At 44.0% G+C, this 12,329-nt stretch overlaps 2 protein-coding genes across 8 annotated transcripts in view; both read left to right on the forward strand.

Annotated features, from left to right (window-relative positions):
• The window catches only part of itsn1 (intersectin 1 (SH3 domain protein)), a 35,526-nt gene extending 31,760 nt beyond the window's left edge, over nt 1–3,766 (forward strand). For all 5 annotated transcript variants that reach the window (XM_068732032.1, XM_068732033.1, XM_068732035.1 and 2 more), the window contains 6 exons: nt 1,075–1,196; nt 1,354–1,436; nt 1,528–1,611; nt 1,686–1,750; nt 1,949–2,057; nt 2,169–3,766. In XM_068732032.1, coding sequence (XP_068588133.1) covers nt 1,075–1,196; nt 1,354–1,436; nt 1,528–1,611; nt 1,686–1,750; nt 1,949–2,057; nt 2,169–2,317 — 612 coding nt within the window. In that variant the 3' untranslated portion in view covers nt 2,318–3,766. The remainder of the gene's footprint in view (nt 1–1,074; nt 1,197–1,353; nt 1,437–1,527; nt 1,612–1,685; nt 1,751–1,948; nt 2,058–2,168) is intronic.
• A 2,891-nt stretch (nt 3,767–6,657) lies between these two features.
• On the forward strand, nt 6,658–12,184 carry LOC137888629 (uro-adherence factor A-like). 3 transcript variants are annotated; one of them, XM_068732053.1, is made up of 7 exons: nt 6,658–7,021; nt 7,452–7,551; nt 7,764–7,898; nt 8,239–10,368; nt 10,581–10,641; nt 11,040–11,164; nt 11,982–12,184. In XM_068732053.1, exons 1-7 carry the CDS (start codon nt 6,983–6,985, stop codon nt 12,008–12,010), a joined length of 2,619 nt encoding a protein of 872 aa, XP_068588154.1. In that variant the 5' UTR covers nt 6,658–6,982; the 3' UTR covers nt 12,011–12,184. The 3 variants fall into 3 exon arrangements, with proteins under 3 accessions (XP_068588154.1, XP_068588155.1, XP_068588156.1); XM_068732054.1 differs by having other exon boundaries at nt 7,764–7,892; XM_068732055.1 differs by having other exon boundaries at nt 7,764–7,853.
• The last annotated feature ends 145 nt before the right edge of the window (nt 12,185–12,329 follow it).

Below are 12,329 nucleotides of genomic sequence, written 5' to 3' on the forward strand. Positions count from 1 at the left end.
GTGAGACCACACACACACACACACACACACACACACACTTTAAAAACACACCTTCAGTACCGCATGTACCAGACGGTGAGACCACACACACACACACACACACACACACACACACACACACACACACACACTTTAAAAACACACCTTCAGTACCGCATGTACCATACGGTGAGACCACACACACACACACACACACACACACACACACACACACACTTTAAAAACACACCTTCAGTACTGCATGTACCAGACGGTGAGACCACACACACACGCACACACACACACACACACACACACACACACACACACACACTTTAAAAACACACCTTCAGTACTGCATGTACAAGACGGTGAGACGACACACACACACACACACACACACACACACACACACACTTAAGAACACACCTGAGCCTTCACACACCCTCCTACAGGCTCACTGTCATCTCCTTTACTCCTGAGGTTCATTTGTTCACAGGTGTATTTAACTGGTAACTGTTAAAAAACGGTGTTTTTACGTCAAATAAAAGAGGATTTCTCTCGTTCTTCCTTTAGATTTGAGGAAAATGCTGCTTGACTGTAAATTTCTCTTTTACTCGTCATAGTTTTTGTGTATTGTTTCAAAACTTAGAATTGCAATACTTTATCAGAAATATTGTTGAATCAGATTTAAAATATTTAAAATATTTGAAATATTTAAAATATATACAATATATAAAATATTTAAATTATTTAAAATATTTAAATTATATAAAATATATAAAATATAATATTTTCTATTTAACCTAAAAACCTAAAAATATACATTAAAATAACATAAAAAATACACATTAAATAGACGACAGACTTAAAACAGAACTGCAAATTGTATCAATAAAATAATAGTTTTTTGGCAGTTCATGTGATTTAAATCCAAATTTAATTTGTCACTTAAAACACCGAAAACGTCTTGAATCTGTTTTCCTGAAAACCTTCAGAATTTCTCCCGCCTCTTAAAGTGAAGTAGTTTATTTTGAGCAGCTGGACCTGCAGTGAATGTGTCTCCGCTCTACTTTACTCTCTCGTCTCTTTCAGCCGATCTTCCTGAACGAAGTGTTGGTGAAGCTGCCGACGGACCCGTCAGGAGACGAACCTCTGTTCCACATCTCTCACATAGACCGAGTTTACACTCTCAGAGCCGAGAGCATCAACGAAAGGTCAGATCAAAACACACTTTCTTTACGTTACGGCCAGCACTCCTAATATTCGTTAAGACATTTTACCGCTTCATGTATTGTCTCTGGTCTCAAAATGTCTACAGTTACATTAAAAAGCATGTTTTTAATGTGTGTGTGTGTGTTTGTGTTTCTGCAGGACGGCGTGGGTCCAGAAGATTAAAGCAGCTTCAGAGCTCTTCATTGAGACGGAGAAGAAGAAGAGAGAGAAGGCGTATCTAGGTGTCTGTCTCAGTTCTTTCCTCCGTCCTGAGTGTTTTGTTGCAAAAGAAACATTTTTGACAGATTCATTTCTTTCGTCTCTTTGTCTCAGTTCGTTCTCAGAGAGCCACGGGAATCGGGAGGCTGATGGTCAACATCGTGGAGGGGATCGAGCTCAAACCCTGTCGCTCCCACGGTACGCCTACGAGCTTCACAGTTAAATATGTGTCCTTATGAAGACATGACATGAATACTTGTGTGTCTCTGCAGGAAAGAGTAACCCATACTGTGAGGTGACCATGGGTTCACAGTGCCATATCACTAAAACATTACAGGTAACGCTCTGTTTACAGCACATTCACGTTTTTTTATTTACTTCTGTTCCATTATCGTCAAAGGATTCAGAGACATTTACAAGGTTTGTTATCTGTGCTCCTCCTTTAGTAAACCTAAATGATCTGTTTATTATTCATAAATACCTTTCATATAAGTGGTCGTATCATGATGCTGTCTCTCTGTCTGTCTCTCTGTAGGACACATTGAATCCAAAGTGGAACTCCAACTGTCAGTTTTTTATAAAGGACCTAGAGCAGGACGTCCTGTGTGTCACTGTGTTTGAACGAGACCAGTTCTCACCCGACGGTGAGTCACAGTCACTGATATTCATTATGTGATGTGTTTCCATCACACACTCTCTTTTTGACTCTCTCCTCCTCGTCCTCCCCCCCCCCCCCGTCCCCCCCGTCTCTTCAGACTTCCTGGGCAGGACAGAGATCCGGTTGGCTGAGATAAAGAAGGACCAGGGCTCTAAAGGACCAATCACCAAGCGGTTGCTGCTCCACGAGGTTCCCACAGGAGAGATCGTGGTCAGGCTGGACCTCCAGCTGTTTGAGGAACCGTAAAAAAAAAAAAAAAAGAACAACCTGGACAGGATCCTAACTGGACCGGGCCGTATCTAAGAGATGTGGACCAGACGGTCGGGCCGGATTACACTGGACTGGATTCTCTTAGTTTGGTCGGGTTCAGGCGGTTCATGTCTCAAGAGGGAGGGACATTCAGGGACAGATTCACCGTATGGTGATATGAGTAGTTTGGAAAAGTTGCACCACTATCATAGAAGTTAAACTGGGTCCATTATAATAAACTATCTGATGTCTGGGTCCTATAACAATCAAACAAATGCATTTTAATGGTAGCTTTCGGTGAATTTAGGAGCAATCTGCAGACGTAAATAGACAAAGTAATAAAATACAACATTAAGACACTGTAAGAAGACATGGTAGGGAAGCAAAATAGCAAAAAAAATACTAACAATTGACCATTGTCTCTCCTTAATAGTCAACTAAAAACACTTTAACGTCTTCAAAATGTCGCCGTTTGTACCAGTTTACCCTTAAAGACGAGCAGCTCTTATAATCACCCTCCGTCGTGCTAATTAGCTTAGCGTGCAAAGCAGGACGGTGTACCGCCGAGACCTGTTTCCAGTCCGCGTCTGTCCTCCCTCTGGTCTGGTCCACTTCGGTACCGAGTCCGTTTTTTAATCCAGTCCAGTCCTCAGCCCGGGTCTTTAATGTTTTCTCTTCCTCTGCTTCATCAGACAGTCTCCGACACTCCAGTGACAATCCCAGCCCTCCTTTCAGTCCCACCAAACCCCTGTGTGTGTGTGTGTGAGAGAGAGAGTGTGTGTGTGTGTGTGTGTGTGTGTGTGTGTGTGTGTGTGTGTGTGTGAGTGTGTGAGAGAGAGAGTGTGTGTGTGTGTGTGTGGCAGCTGGTGTGAATGACCGTGTGAGTGTCTCTCTTGATGGACAGGCTAATTAAAGGTACATTTTTTGTTTCATTTTTTTAAGGTCAAGTCTTACAAAACTCTGAGTCTTAAGTTAAACTCCTCAGGCTTTCAGCTGCAAGGCTCCGCATCTAAAGGGACCTTTTGATTTTCCATCTGCATTAGACCGTCACTGAACACTTGCCACATTATCGCAAAAATACAAACAAAATAAAGCTAAATATGCACAGGTTTCATGAGAAATGCTAACGATGCTAAGTAGCTGAAAATGTAGACCGATTTTACCCCAACATGTGACAAGTGTCCGGTGTGAATTAACATCAAAATGTCCCTTTTACATGTATATTAATAATATTAATAATAATAATAGTATTGCTGAAACGAAGGCACGCGGGGAGCAGGTGTGACCGCTATCAGCTGTCGAGAAGAATGTCTTAACCTTTCTTATTTTTGTGATGTTGGACGCACACTGGGGGTTGTAGTTTTTAGGTGATTTCTGTCACACATCTCACCTCTGTTGTGTTGTTGCTGCTGTGTGGAGGCGTCACAGTGGGCGTCACTATGCAGGGGGAGGAAAAGAGGGGGAGGGGGAGGGGGGGGGCAGAGCTGCATAGGGGCCCCTCGAAAAACATGCTTAGGTACTACATGTATTTTATAGGAACAGCCTTTTAGGAAACACACGCTAACCCTGAGCAAGCTCCATGTAAAAAAAGTTTAAAAGCTTGACTGTGCGTCGGCACTCCCAGCACTTTTTAAAACACACACTGTCGCCGCGCAGCAGGACTCGACCGGACGACGTTCCGCAGCGGCCATTTTGAATAGTCGAAAAGGAAGGAAACGTCACAAAAATGTAACGACGGTGAAACGAGCGCTGTCGCTTTAAAGCTTCTGGATAGGAGGAAGCAGTGTGTTTGTGAGGGACTACTTTCAGCGGTGGATTAATACACGCGTGGCGGTGAAGGAGCATCAGTGTGTGGCTCATCGATGTGTTTTTAATAGTTTTTGGAAGAGGAAGACGATAAACTAAACTAACTAAATATAGATTATCATCGGTCCTTACCTTTTGAAAACGTTCACAGTAAAAAGCTGTAACGGCGGTTTAAAATTAGCATTAGCTGGCTAACTAGTTAGCTACAAGATGCACCGATTCCGCTCATTATAGATCCAAATATTTTGACGTTATTGAAACGTGAACTAATTCCTCCTCCGGTGTTTGACATCCCATCGTCTCCTATTAGTTTAGAAAGTGGAATTTAAGTGTTTGTTTAGCGGTTAACGTACTTCCGGTGCCTTCACTTGGGGTTGTGTTGTGCCAAAATTAAAAAAAATAAAAATAAAAAAGGCTGAACACGTCGTGATGGACGCCGACACGTTAACGACGTTATTGTCACTATTTTTTAAAAGAAGCATATCAGTCACTGAATTATCGTTGCCGAAAAAAAACAACAAAAAAAAAACCCTCAGGAAGGTAATCTTTCCCAACACGAGTATTCAAAATGGCCGCTGCACCAGGCGGTTGGACAGATACGCGTTTGCCAGTCTATGATGATGATGATGAATTTGTCCTTCATCCCTGTAAACCTCCTCCTCCTCCTCCTCCTCCTCCTCCTCAGACTACTGAAACTGATCCAGTTTGAAGCCGTTCTTACTGTCTCTACCTTCCAGGTTGTGTATAATACTACTGCTATCTGAGAGTTAATATATGAGTACTACGGGGGGGGGGAGGCGGCCTGCTGTTAATTATCACTGTAGAAGAAGAAGATGTACTTTGTTGTCTTTCAATGTTCAGAATAAACTTCGGTTGGACCAAGACTGAAGTGGTCTGAGTTCATGGTTTCTGTGCAGAGATTATGAAGGAATGAGAGAGAAACAAAAACCTCCTTCATCACTAAATTATGTTTATTTTGAATGACTTTTACTTTTTCAAATGTGTCTCATTGAACCCCAAAGTGGGTGGGAACCACTAGGTCACATGGAAAACAACTTTCTATTGTTTTACTTTACTTGATGCAAGTTAAAATCAAACAAACAAGATCTAAATAACAAAAAAATATATAATACACGACCACTTTAAATCATGCAAAACAAGATACTTAATATCAAAGACGCATGTAAATTATTATTAATAATAAAAGAGGAACAATCAACAGAAGTATTGTGATCTGGACGTTCTTATTAAATCTGATAAATGCACATTGTTGTTACTCCTATTTATTTTTATGACGTTTATTAACAGTTGAGTCGACTCTGACTGACGTGGCACGTGACCCCTGTGACCCCTGTGGCTAAAAAGGAAAAGGACTCGCAGAGGTTGTGTTATATTGAGCCGCAGCAGGTTGGGTCCAGACTATCACCTGGAGTCTGTCTGTTGGGACCCATGACTTAGTCCTCTCCTACCCGGTCAGTTCAACGTGGAAACACTCCTCCCTGTCAGTGCGGAGCGGATTGTTATTGCTCCGTGTTGTGCTGGCACGTGCAGTAAAAGGGGGCGTTGTCTTTATTCCAGCTAATCTCTGTCAAAGCTGACGCATTGAGCCACAAACGCCGGAATTTAGCCAACGCCTTTTTTCAAAATAAAAGCGTTGAATTTGAGTCAGATTATTTAAAATGTACTTAACTACAATGATGAGGTGCTTGTATTAAACTACTTGCTGAATTTCAGGAAGACATTTTTAACATTTTACTTCACTACGTTTATTGAAGAGGTATAGTTACTTTTCAAATTAGGATTCTACACAAAATATATGAACCAGTTTATAAATAAAACATGTTGATAATATTTTACTGTACTTTTACTTACTTACTTAAATAAAAGTAAAAATACTAGCATTAAAATATACTTAAAGAATCAAAACTAAAAGCAGTTATTATTTACAAAATGTTTTATAATTTCATAATAATTATTAATATTTACCTTCACTTGCAGCTGATAAAGGTGGGAATCATTTAAATTAATTTCTGGACAAATATTGCTTAGTGCGTACATTTTTCCTGAGTTTTATAAAAGGAAGGAGGAGGAGGAAGGAGAGGAGGATGGAGGATGAAGAGGAGAGGAGGAGGAAGGAGGAGTAGAGGAAGGAGGAGTAGAGGAAGGAGGAGGAGGAGAGGAGGAGGAAGGAGGAGGAAGAAGAGGAGGATGGAGGAGAAAGGAGGTGGAGAAAGGAAGAGGAGGAGGAAGGAGGAGGAAGGAGAGGAGGATGGAGGAGAAAGGAGGTGGAGGAGGAAGGAGGAGGAGGAAGAGGAGGGAGGAGGAAGAGGAAGGAGTAAAAAAAAAGTGACTAAATACATATATTTTTTTAAAATACGTTTTAATGTTTTATTACTACTTTAAACTCTTCAATAAGTGTTACAATTTACTGAAATGTATGTTATGGACCAACACATTCTCAAAAGAGAGCTTGTCGTTGAGGCTTTTATTTTGACATCCGTGGACGGAAACACGTTCGTCTTCTTCTGTGGTGTTTTTCCACCAGTCTTCGGAGGAAGTAGAGAGCTTTATGTAACGTTTTAATGCCGTAAACACACAGGACTGCTCTACTAAACATGCATATGTCAACGAACGGTTCTTCGTGCATTTTAATGGACCGTTAAAACATTCCTCTGTGTGTGTGTGTGAGAGAGTGTGTGTGTGTGTGTGTGTGTGTGTGTCTGTGTGTGCGTGTGTGCGTGAGAGAGTACCAGTGTCACGGTGGAGGACGCAGAGCTGCAGGACATTTAGTACTTTCACAGAGCGACCTGACGTTTACCAAAGAGTTACTTCTATCAACACGTTACATTTGACATCATGGCTGCTGCTTTGTTCAGAAGAGGAACAGGATTATGTGTGAGTACTTTTATGTGATTTCACCAAATGTGGGAAAGCATCCATCGTAATAATATGAATATTATTATAATAATAGACATGTGTAGGTAATAAACTACCCATGACTTCTTCTTCACATAAAAACACACATTTAATGCAGTTGCATTCAATGCATGTTTACTTAAACTAAAACTGTGTAAATAAAATGTATTTTCCTCTCAAAGTAAACTCTAAAAATAATAACATTGACTGTAAAGAAGTTGCCTAAACACACAAAACCATTGACTGGACAAATATAATATAATATATACTTTTATGTAGCAGTTCAGTGTTTTGAATTCCTGAAAATCCAACTATTTCAAACTAGAATCAAGAATGCCATCTGACACCAGCGTGCGTGTGTGTGTGTGTGTGTGTGTGTGTGTGTGTGTGTGTGTGTGTGTGTGTCCAGTGTATTCACAGGGAGGTGTGCAGACTGGTATGGAGGCCACAGACTGCACTGTTCAGCTCCAAACCATCAGACAGGAAACAACCACGCAGGACACACATCAGTAAGACGAACACACGGTCTGTCTGATGCTCTGAGGGTTTTATCTCCACAGTGTTTCATATTCATATGTTATTCCTTTGACAAACACAAGGGTTTCTGCTAGTTGTATGAATACAATAAACCATCACAATACACTGTATTGTCTATCGGTTGACTGTGAGACTGTCTGTAGTGATTTTCATCATCAGTGTGTGTGTCTTCTGTCTCTGACAGAGAAAGCTAAGCCTCAGCCGGCGGTGGACATCGCTAAACTCCTGGAGCAGCTCTTCCCCCAGCGCAGACCGAGCACAGCGCCGCCTGCTGGTAAAGAGCAGCGCATGCAGGATGTTCTGAACTATCAAGGTTACGGTAATTCACAGCCGCAGAAAGAGCTGGATTTTGTCCCCGGCAAGTAGTCTAGAAATCCAGATTAAGAGGATTACATGTTTTGGGGATTCTTCTTCTTCCGCGTCTCATTTGTTGCTTCCTGTTTCTACTCTATGAACTAGTAGACTAATAATGTCCACAGATTGGAGAACAAGCTCTTTAGTTGTCTGAAGGACAGTTGAGTTAGTTCATTAATTGAACCCCTCGGACGCTGATTTGTTCTGCTTGTTCCCGTCTGTGCTGAGTGCTTTTACTTGTCCCTCTTCCCTCCTCTCCGTGTCCTTTTGTTCCCCCTCCTCTTCCTCTCTCCTTCCTCCTACAGCCCAGCCTGCCTCCTCCGTGCCTACTAAACGTCCTACCTCCTCCAATGTTCCTCCTTTGTCAAAGACGGAGCCGGCTGCTTCTAGTGTTAAACAAGTTGATGCTCATCGTCCTCCCGCTGTGACCGTTCCTACGACCTCAGGCTCCTCTCCAACCAGCGCAACATCTGCATCTTCAGCATCAGGAGCAGCTGCAATAGAAAGCCCAACAATAGAAGCCAACGTAGAAACCGCTCCAGAGCCAGTAGAGCTCAAAACCGCCGCACAGCTACCTTCATCAGACCACGTGGTGGAGACGATCGCAGAGACGTCATCTTCTCCTTCTGCCGCAGTAGAACCCTCAATAGAAACCACAATAGAATCACCAGTGGAGCAGATCCTATCCCACCCAGTAGAGCCGACAGTAGAAGCTCCGGCTGAAGAAGTGCAAACCGAAAGCGGGGACGTTTCGTACAGTGCCAAAGTAGAACCGTCAATAGAAACCACAATAGAACCAGCAGTAGAAGCTGGCCGTTGTACCGAGGGAACACTAGAAACCAGAGCAGCTGTTGTTGAGGGTCCAGTAGAGTCTCCGATAGACGTCACAGTAGATGTAGCAGCTCGGGAAGTAGAAACCAACAGCATAGACTCGGGAGGGGTTGACATTTCACACACTACAACAGTAGAACCTTTAATAGAAACCACAATAGAACCAGCGTCGGAGAAAAGCACCTCTCTTCTGGAAACACTGGAGAACAGATCTACTGTTGCTGAAGAGTCAGTAGAAACTACAATAGAGTCTGAGGCAGATACAGCAGCTCCATCGGTACTGACTAACAGCACAGACTCGGGTCCTGTCAACCTCTCACACCCTGCAGAAGTAGAACCGTCAATAGAAACCACAATAGAACTACCAGTAGAAGCCAGCCATTGTACAGAGGGAACGCTAGAAACCAGAGCAGCTGTTGTTGAGGGTCCAGTAGAGTCTCCGATAGACGTCACAGTAGATGTAGCAGCTCGGGAAGTAGAAACCAACAGCACAGACTCGGGTCCTGTTTACCTCTCGCACACTGCTGAAGTAGAACCTTTAATAGAAACCACAATAGAACCAGCAGTAGAGGCCTCTCCTGTTTCAGCAATAGAAACCGAAGCAGCTGACAACCTCTCACACTCCGCCTTGATCCAGAATGCAGAAGAATCCTCAATAGAACCCCCAGTGGAGTCGGTAAATGTAGCAGCGGAGGAGGGACTGAACGGGTCTGAAGAGGTGACTGTAGAACTCGTGACGCTCCATGTAGACGAGCTCCTCCAAACGAACTCTACTCTGGATGAAAAGGTGCGGGAGCCGTCGGTCCAGACGGAGAACTCGAGAGAAGACGGGAGCGAGACTTCAACCGAAGTTCTCTCAAAATGGGACTCGGTGTTGGAGGACCTCCACGAGTCAGAAGGAGAAAGTGACATGTTAGTGAAAGAGCTCCTCTGTGGCGTTCCCCCCAACGTTCCTGGCTCGGTAGGAACAAGTTCCGCCGTTGATCCAGCTGTTGGAGGGCAGACGGAGGAGAAGGCGGCCATGTCGCTGGAATCGATAACTCTAGCAGAAGTGAAAGCAGCGGTCGGAGGTCTTGAAGCCGAAGTTCTGCTGGAAACCAGGAACGCACTCGAGGAAGAAGCTGAGGTGCTAGCGAAAGAGGAGAAGATGGAAGTCGGGACCACGGCAGACGAGGAAGCTGTCTTCGAGGAAACGTCCGAGGCTGAATTTTTAACGTTAGATTCCATCTCTGAAGCCACCGACGCCATAGAAGCCGAGGCCGCCGTCGTGATGGAGGCCATGCTGGGCTCTGAGCGAGGGCCGAGGCGGCCGCGGGATGACGCTCGAGGAGCCGAAAAAGAGGCCGAGGTGGAGCAGCTGGCGGACGTCTTGGAGGCCACGAGTCTGGAGTCTGTGACTCTGGCTGAAGTCCAGGCCTCCTCGGGACCTCCGGAGAGTGAATCCCTGAGCGAAACCACAAGTCGTCTGGAGAAGGAAGCCGGATGTGTCGCCGGAGAGGAGAAGACGACGGAGGTGGAGGACGCGGTGCCGTCTGAAGAGGAGACCGAGGCTTCGTCTCTGGCTGCAGCTGAAGCTGAAGCTCTGTCTGGAGGTGCTTTGGATGGTATGTTGGACTCCTGAAGGTGTGGAGGCGTTAGGAGGAGCAAGAGGTGGAGGTGGTCGTAGATCTTTTTGAGTCGTGCTAATAGACTGTAGGGATATAAACTGTTGGGATTAAACAAACTATTTTAAAAGAATAAATCGTTTTAAGTTTTCAGAATTGTCTCACATCAGCGTTTTGGGTTTTAATCGTATTGTTTTCGTGTAATTTTCCAGATTTAGATCCAGTACAGAGACTGTTCCTGGAGAAGATCAAAGAATACAACAACATGCGCAGGTAGAGCGATAAAAGAGGTTATTGTGTTTTATTAAATATCCCTGAACGACCGAAACACACGTGGTTCAACTCAGGAACATTTTGGGATGTAACACACAGACTTGGAGAGAGTGGATTTGACTGTGTCCCCATGTGACTTTGAGTGTTTTCATGTTCATTATGTATGCTGCAGATAATGGATTTCAAGAGACCTCCTGTTTAAAGGTTAAATGATTCATTTCAGCACATTGTGGATCCACTTATGTGTACAGTAGTGGTGGAAAGAACAGCTGGAGGCTTCGGTTTACAAAAGTGTGGGGTGCAAAGCGGAGTTAAAGATGTAATGTTGGAAGGAAAATGTGATGCGGTGGAGACGTTTGTTAAGTTCTCCTCGTCTTCTGTCTCCTCTTCGTCTTGAGGTCGAACGGAGGACCGTTGGAGGCGGAGCCAGACTACGAAAAATACCTTTCAGAGGAGACGACGAAGCTCCGGAGACTTTATGGAGGAGGAGACCTGAGCAGCTTCCCTCAGTTCACCTTCACCGGTGAGAGAGAGAGAGAGAGAGAGAGAGAGAGAGAGAGAAGAGAGAGAGAGAGAGAGAAGAGAGAGAAGAGAACGTATGACTTTATACACATCGTGTAGATCAGTGGCAGGTTCTGGATTTAATCCCCTCTGTGCAGCTTGTGTTTATTAGCTGATGATTCAATTAATAGAAAAGAACTTAAAATACAGAAAAAAACGTCTTTAGTGATACAGTGTCTATGCTGATGATAGACACTCTCTCTCCCTCTCCCCCCCTCTCTCCCTCACCCTCTCACTCTCTCTCCTCCTCTCTCTCTCTCACACTCTGTCTCTCTCTTTCCCTCACTCTCCCTCTCTCTCACTCACTCTCTCCCCCCTCTCCCTCTCTCCCCCCTCTCCCTCCCTCTCTCTCTCACTCTCCCTCTCCCCCCTCTCTCTCTCCCTCTCCCTCCCTTTCCCTCACTCACTCTCTCTCTCCCTCTCTCTCTCTCCCTCCCTCCCTCTCTCTGAACATCATGTCTGATGGAGCTGATTACAGTCACACTACTTTGGAGCGGTTGAGATGTCCAACATAATGAATAGGATTGATGAACTTCCTCTTTGGATTAGTGCGTGGTGTAGTTTTTCAGCAGGGATATGAGAAAAAAAAAGAGAGAAGCCCATAAAGGCATCACAATGACATGCGTCATGGCTGATAATCCAATTCTTTATGGAGATTATGAATATTGTATTTTTACCTTCTGGAACATGATGTTTTCACTTCTCACTGCACAGACTCGTTATAATAAGCAGTGATGAAACGATGTACAGTAAATGACTTCTGCTGTTTTCTCCTTTAGAGCCACAGTTGGACCAGGACTCCAAATGATCCACGACACCTATCCCCTCCAACTCTTCATGTTCTCCCTCGACCTCTTCTCCTTTGTCCTTTCCTCCTCCGTCACCTCCTCCTTTCACATCTTACTACACGGGAGAACAGAGAGAAGAGGAAGCACGTGAAGGTTGTTTAGGTGATTTGACATTAAAAACAAGTGACCATGTACTCCTGGCTGTTTGTTTGTGTTGTGCAATAATGACAATAGGACAATATATTAATAATGTTCTATTTTACTGATGTTTAGGATGTGTGTGTATGCATTTAAAGCATCACAGTGGGTGAACAGCAGGTGGAGCTGTCAGGTCAACAT

The sequence above is a fragment of the Cebidichthys violaceus genome, unplaced genomic scaffold, assembly GCF_023349555.1.
Source record: "Cebidichthys violaceus isolate CVI_PGR_0920_01 unplaced genomic scaffold, fCebVio1.0.p SCAF_56, whole genome shotgun sequence".
In the NCBI taxonomy this organism is placed as follows: Eukaryota; Metazoa; Chordata; class Actinopteri; order Perciformes; family Stichaeidae; genus Cebidichthys; species Cebidichthys violaceus.

Excerpts from the sequence above, each read along its gene's own strand:
- LOC137888629 (XM_068732053.1), top strand. The coding sequence starts at position 6,983 with ATGGCTGCTGCTTTGTTCAGAAGAGGAACAGGATTATGT. Across the intron at positions 7,022-7,451 it reads GAAGAGGAACAGGATTATGT|TGTATTCACAGGGAGGTGTG; the intron begins GTGAGTACTTTT and ends GTGTGTGTCCAG. Across the intron at positions 7,899-8,238 it reads TCTGAACTATCAAGGTTACG|CCCAGCCTGCCTCCTCCGTG; the intron begins GTAATTCACAGC and ends TTCCTCCTACAG.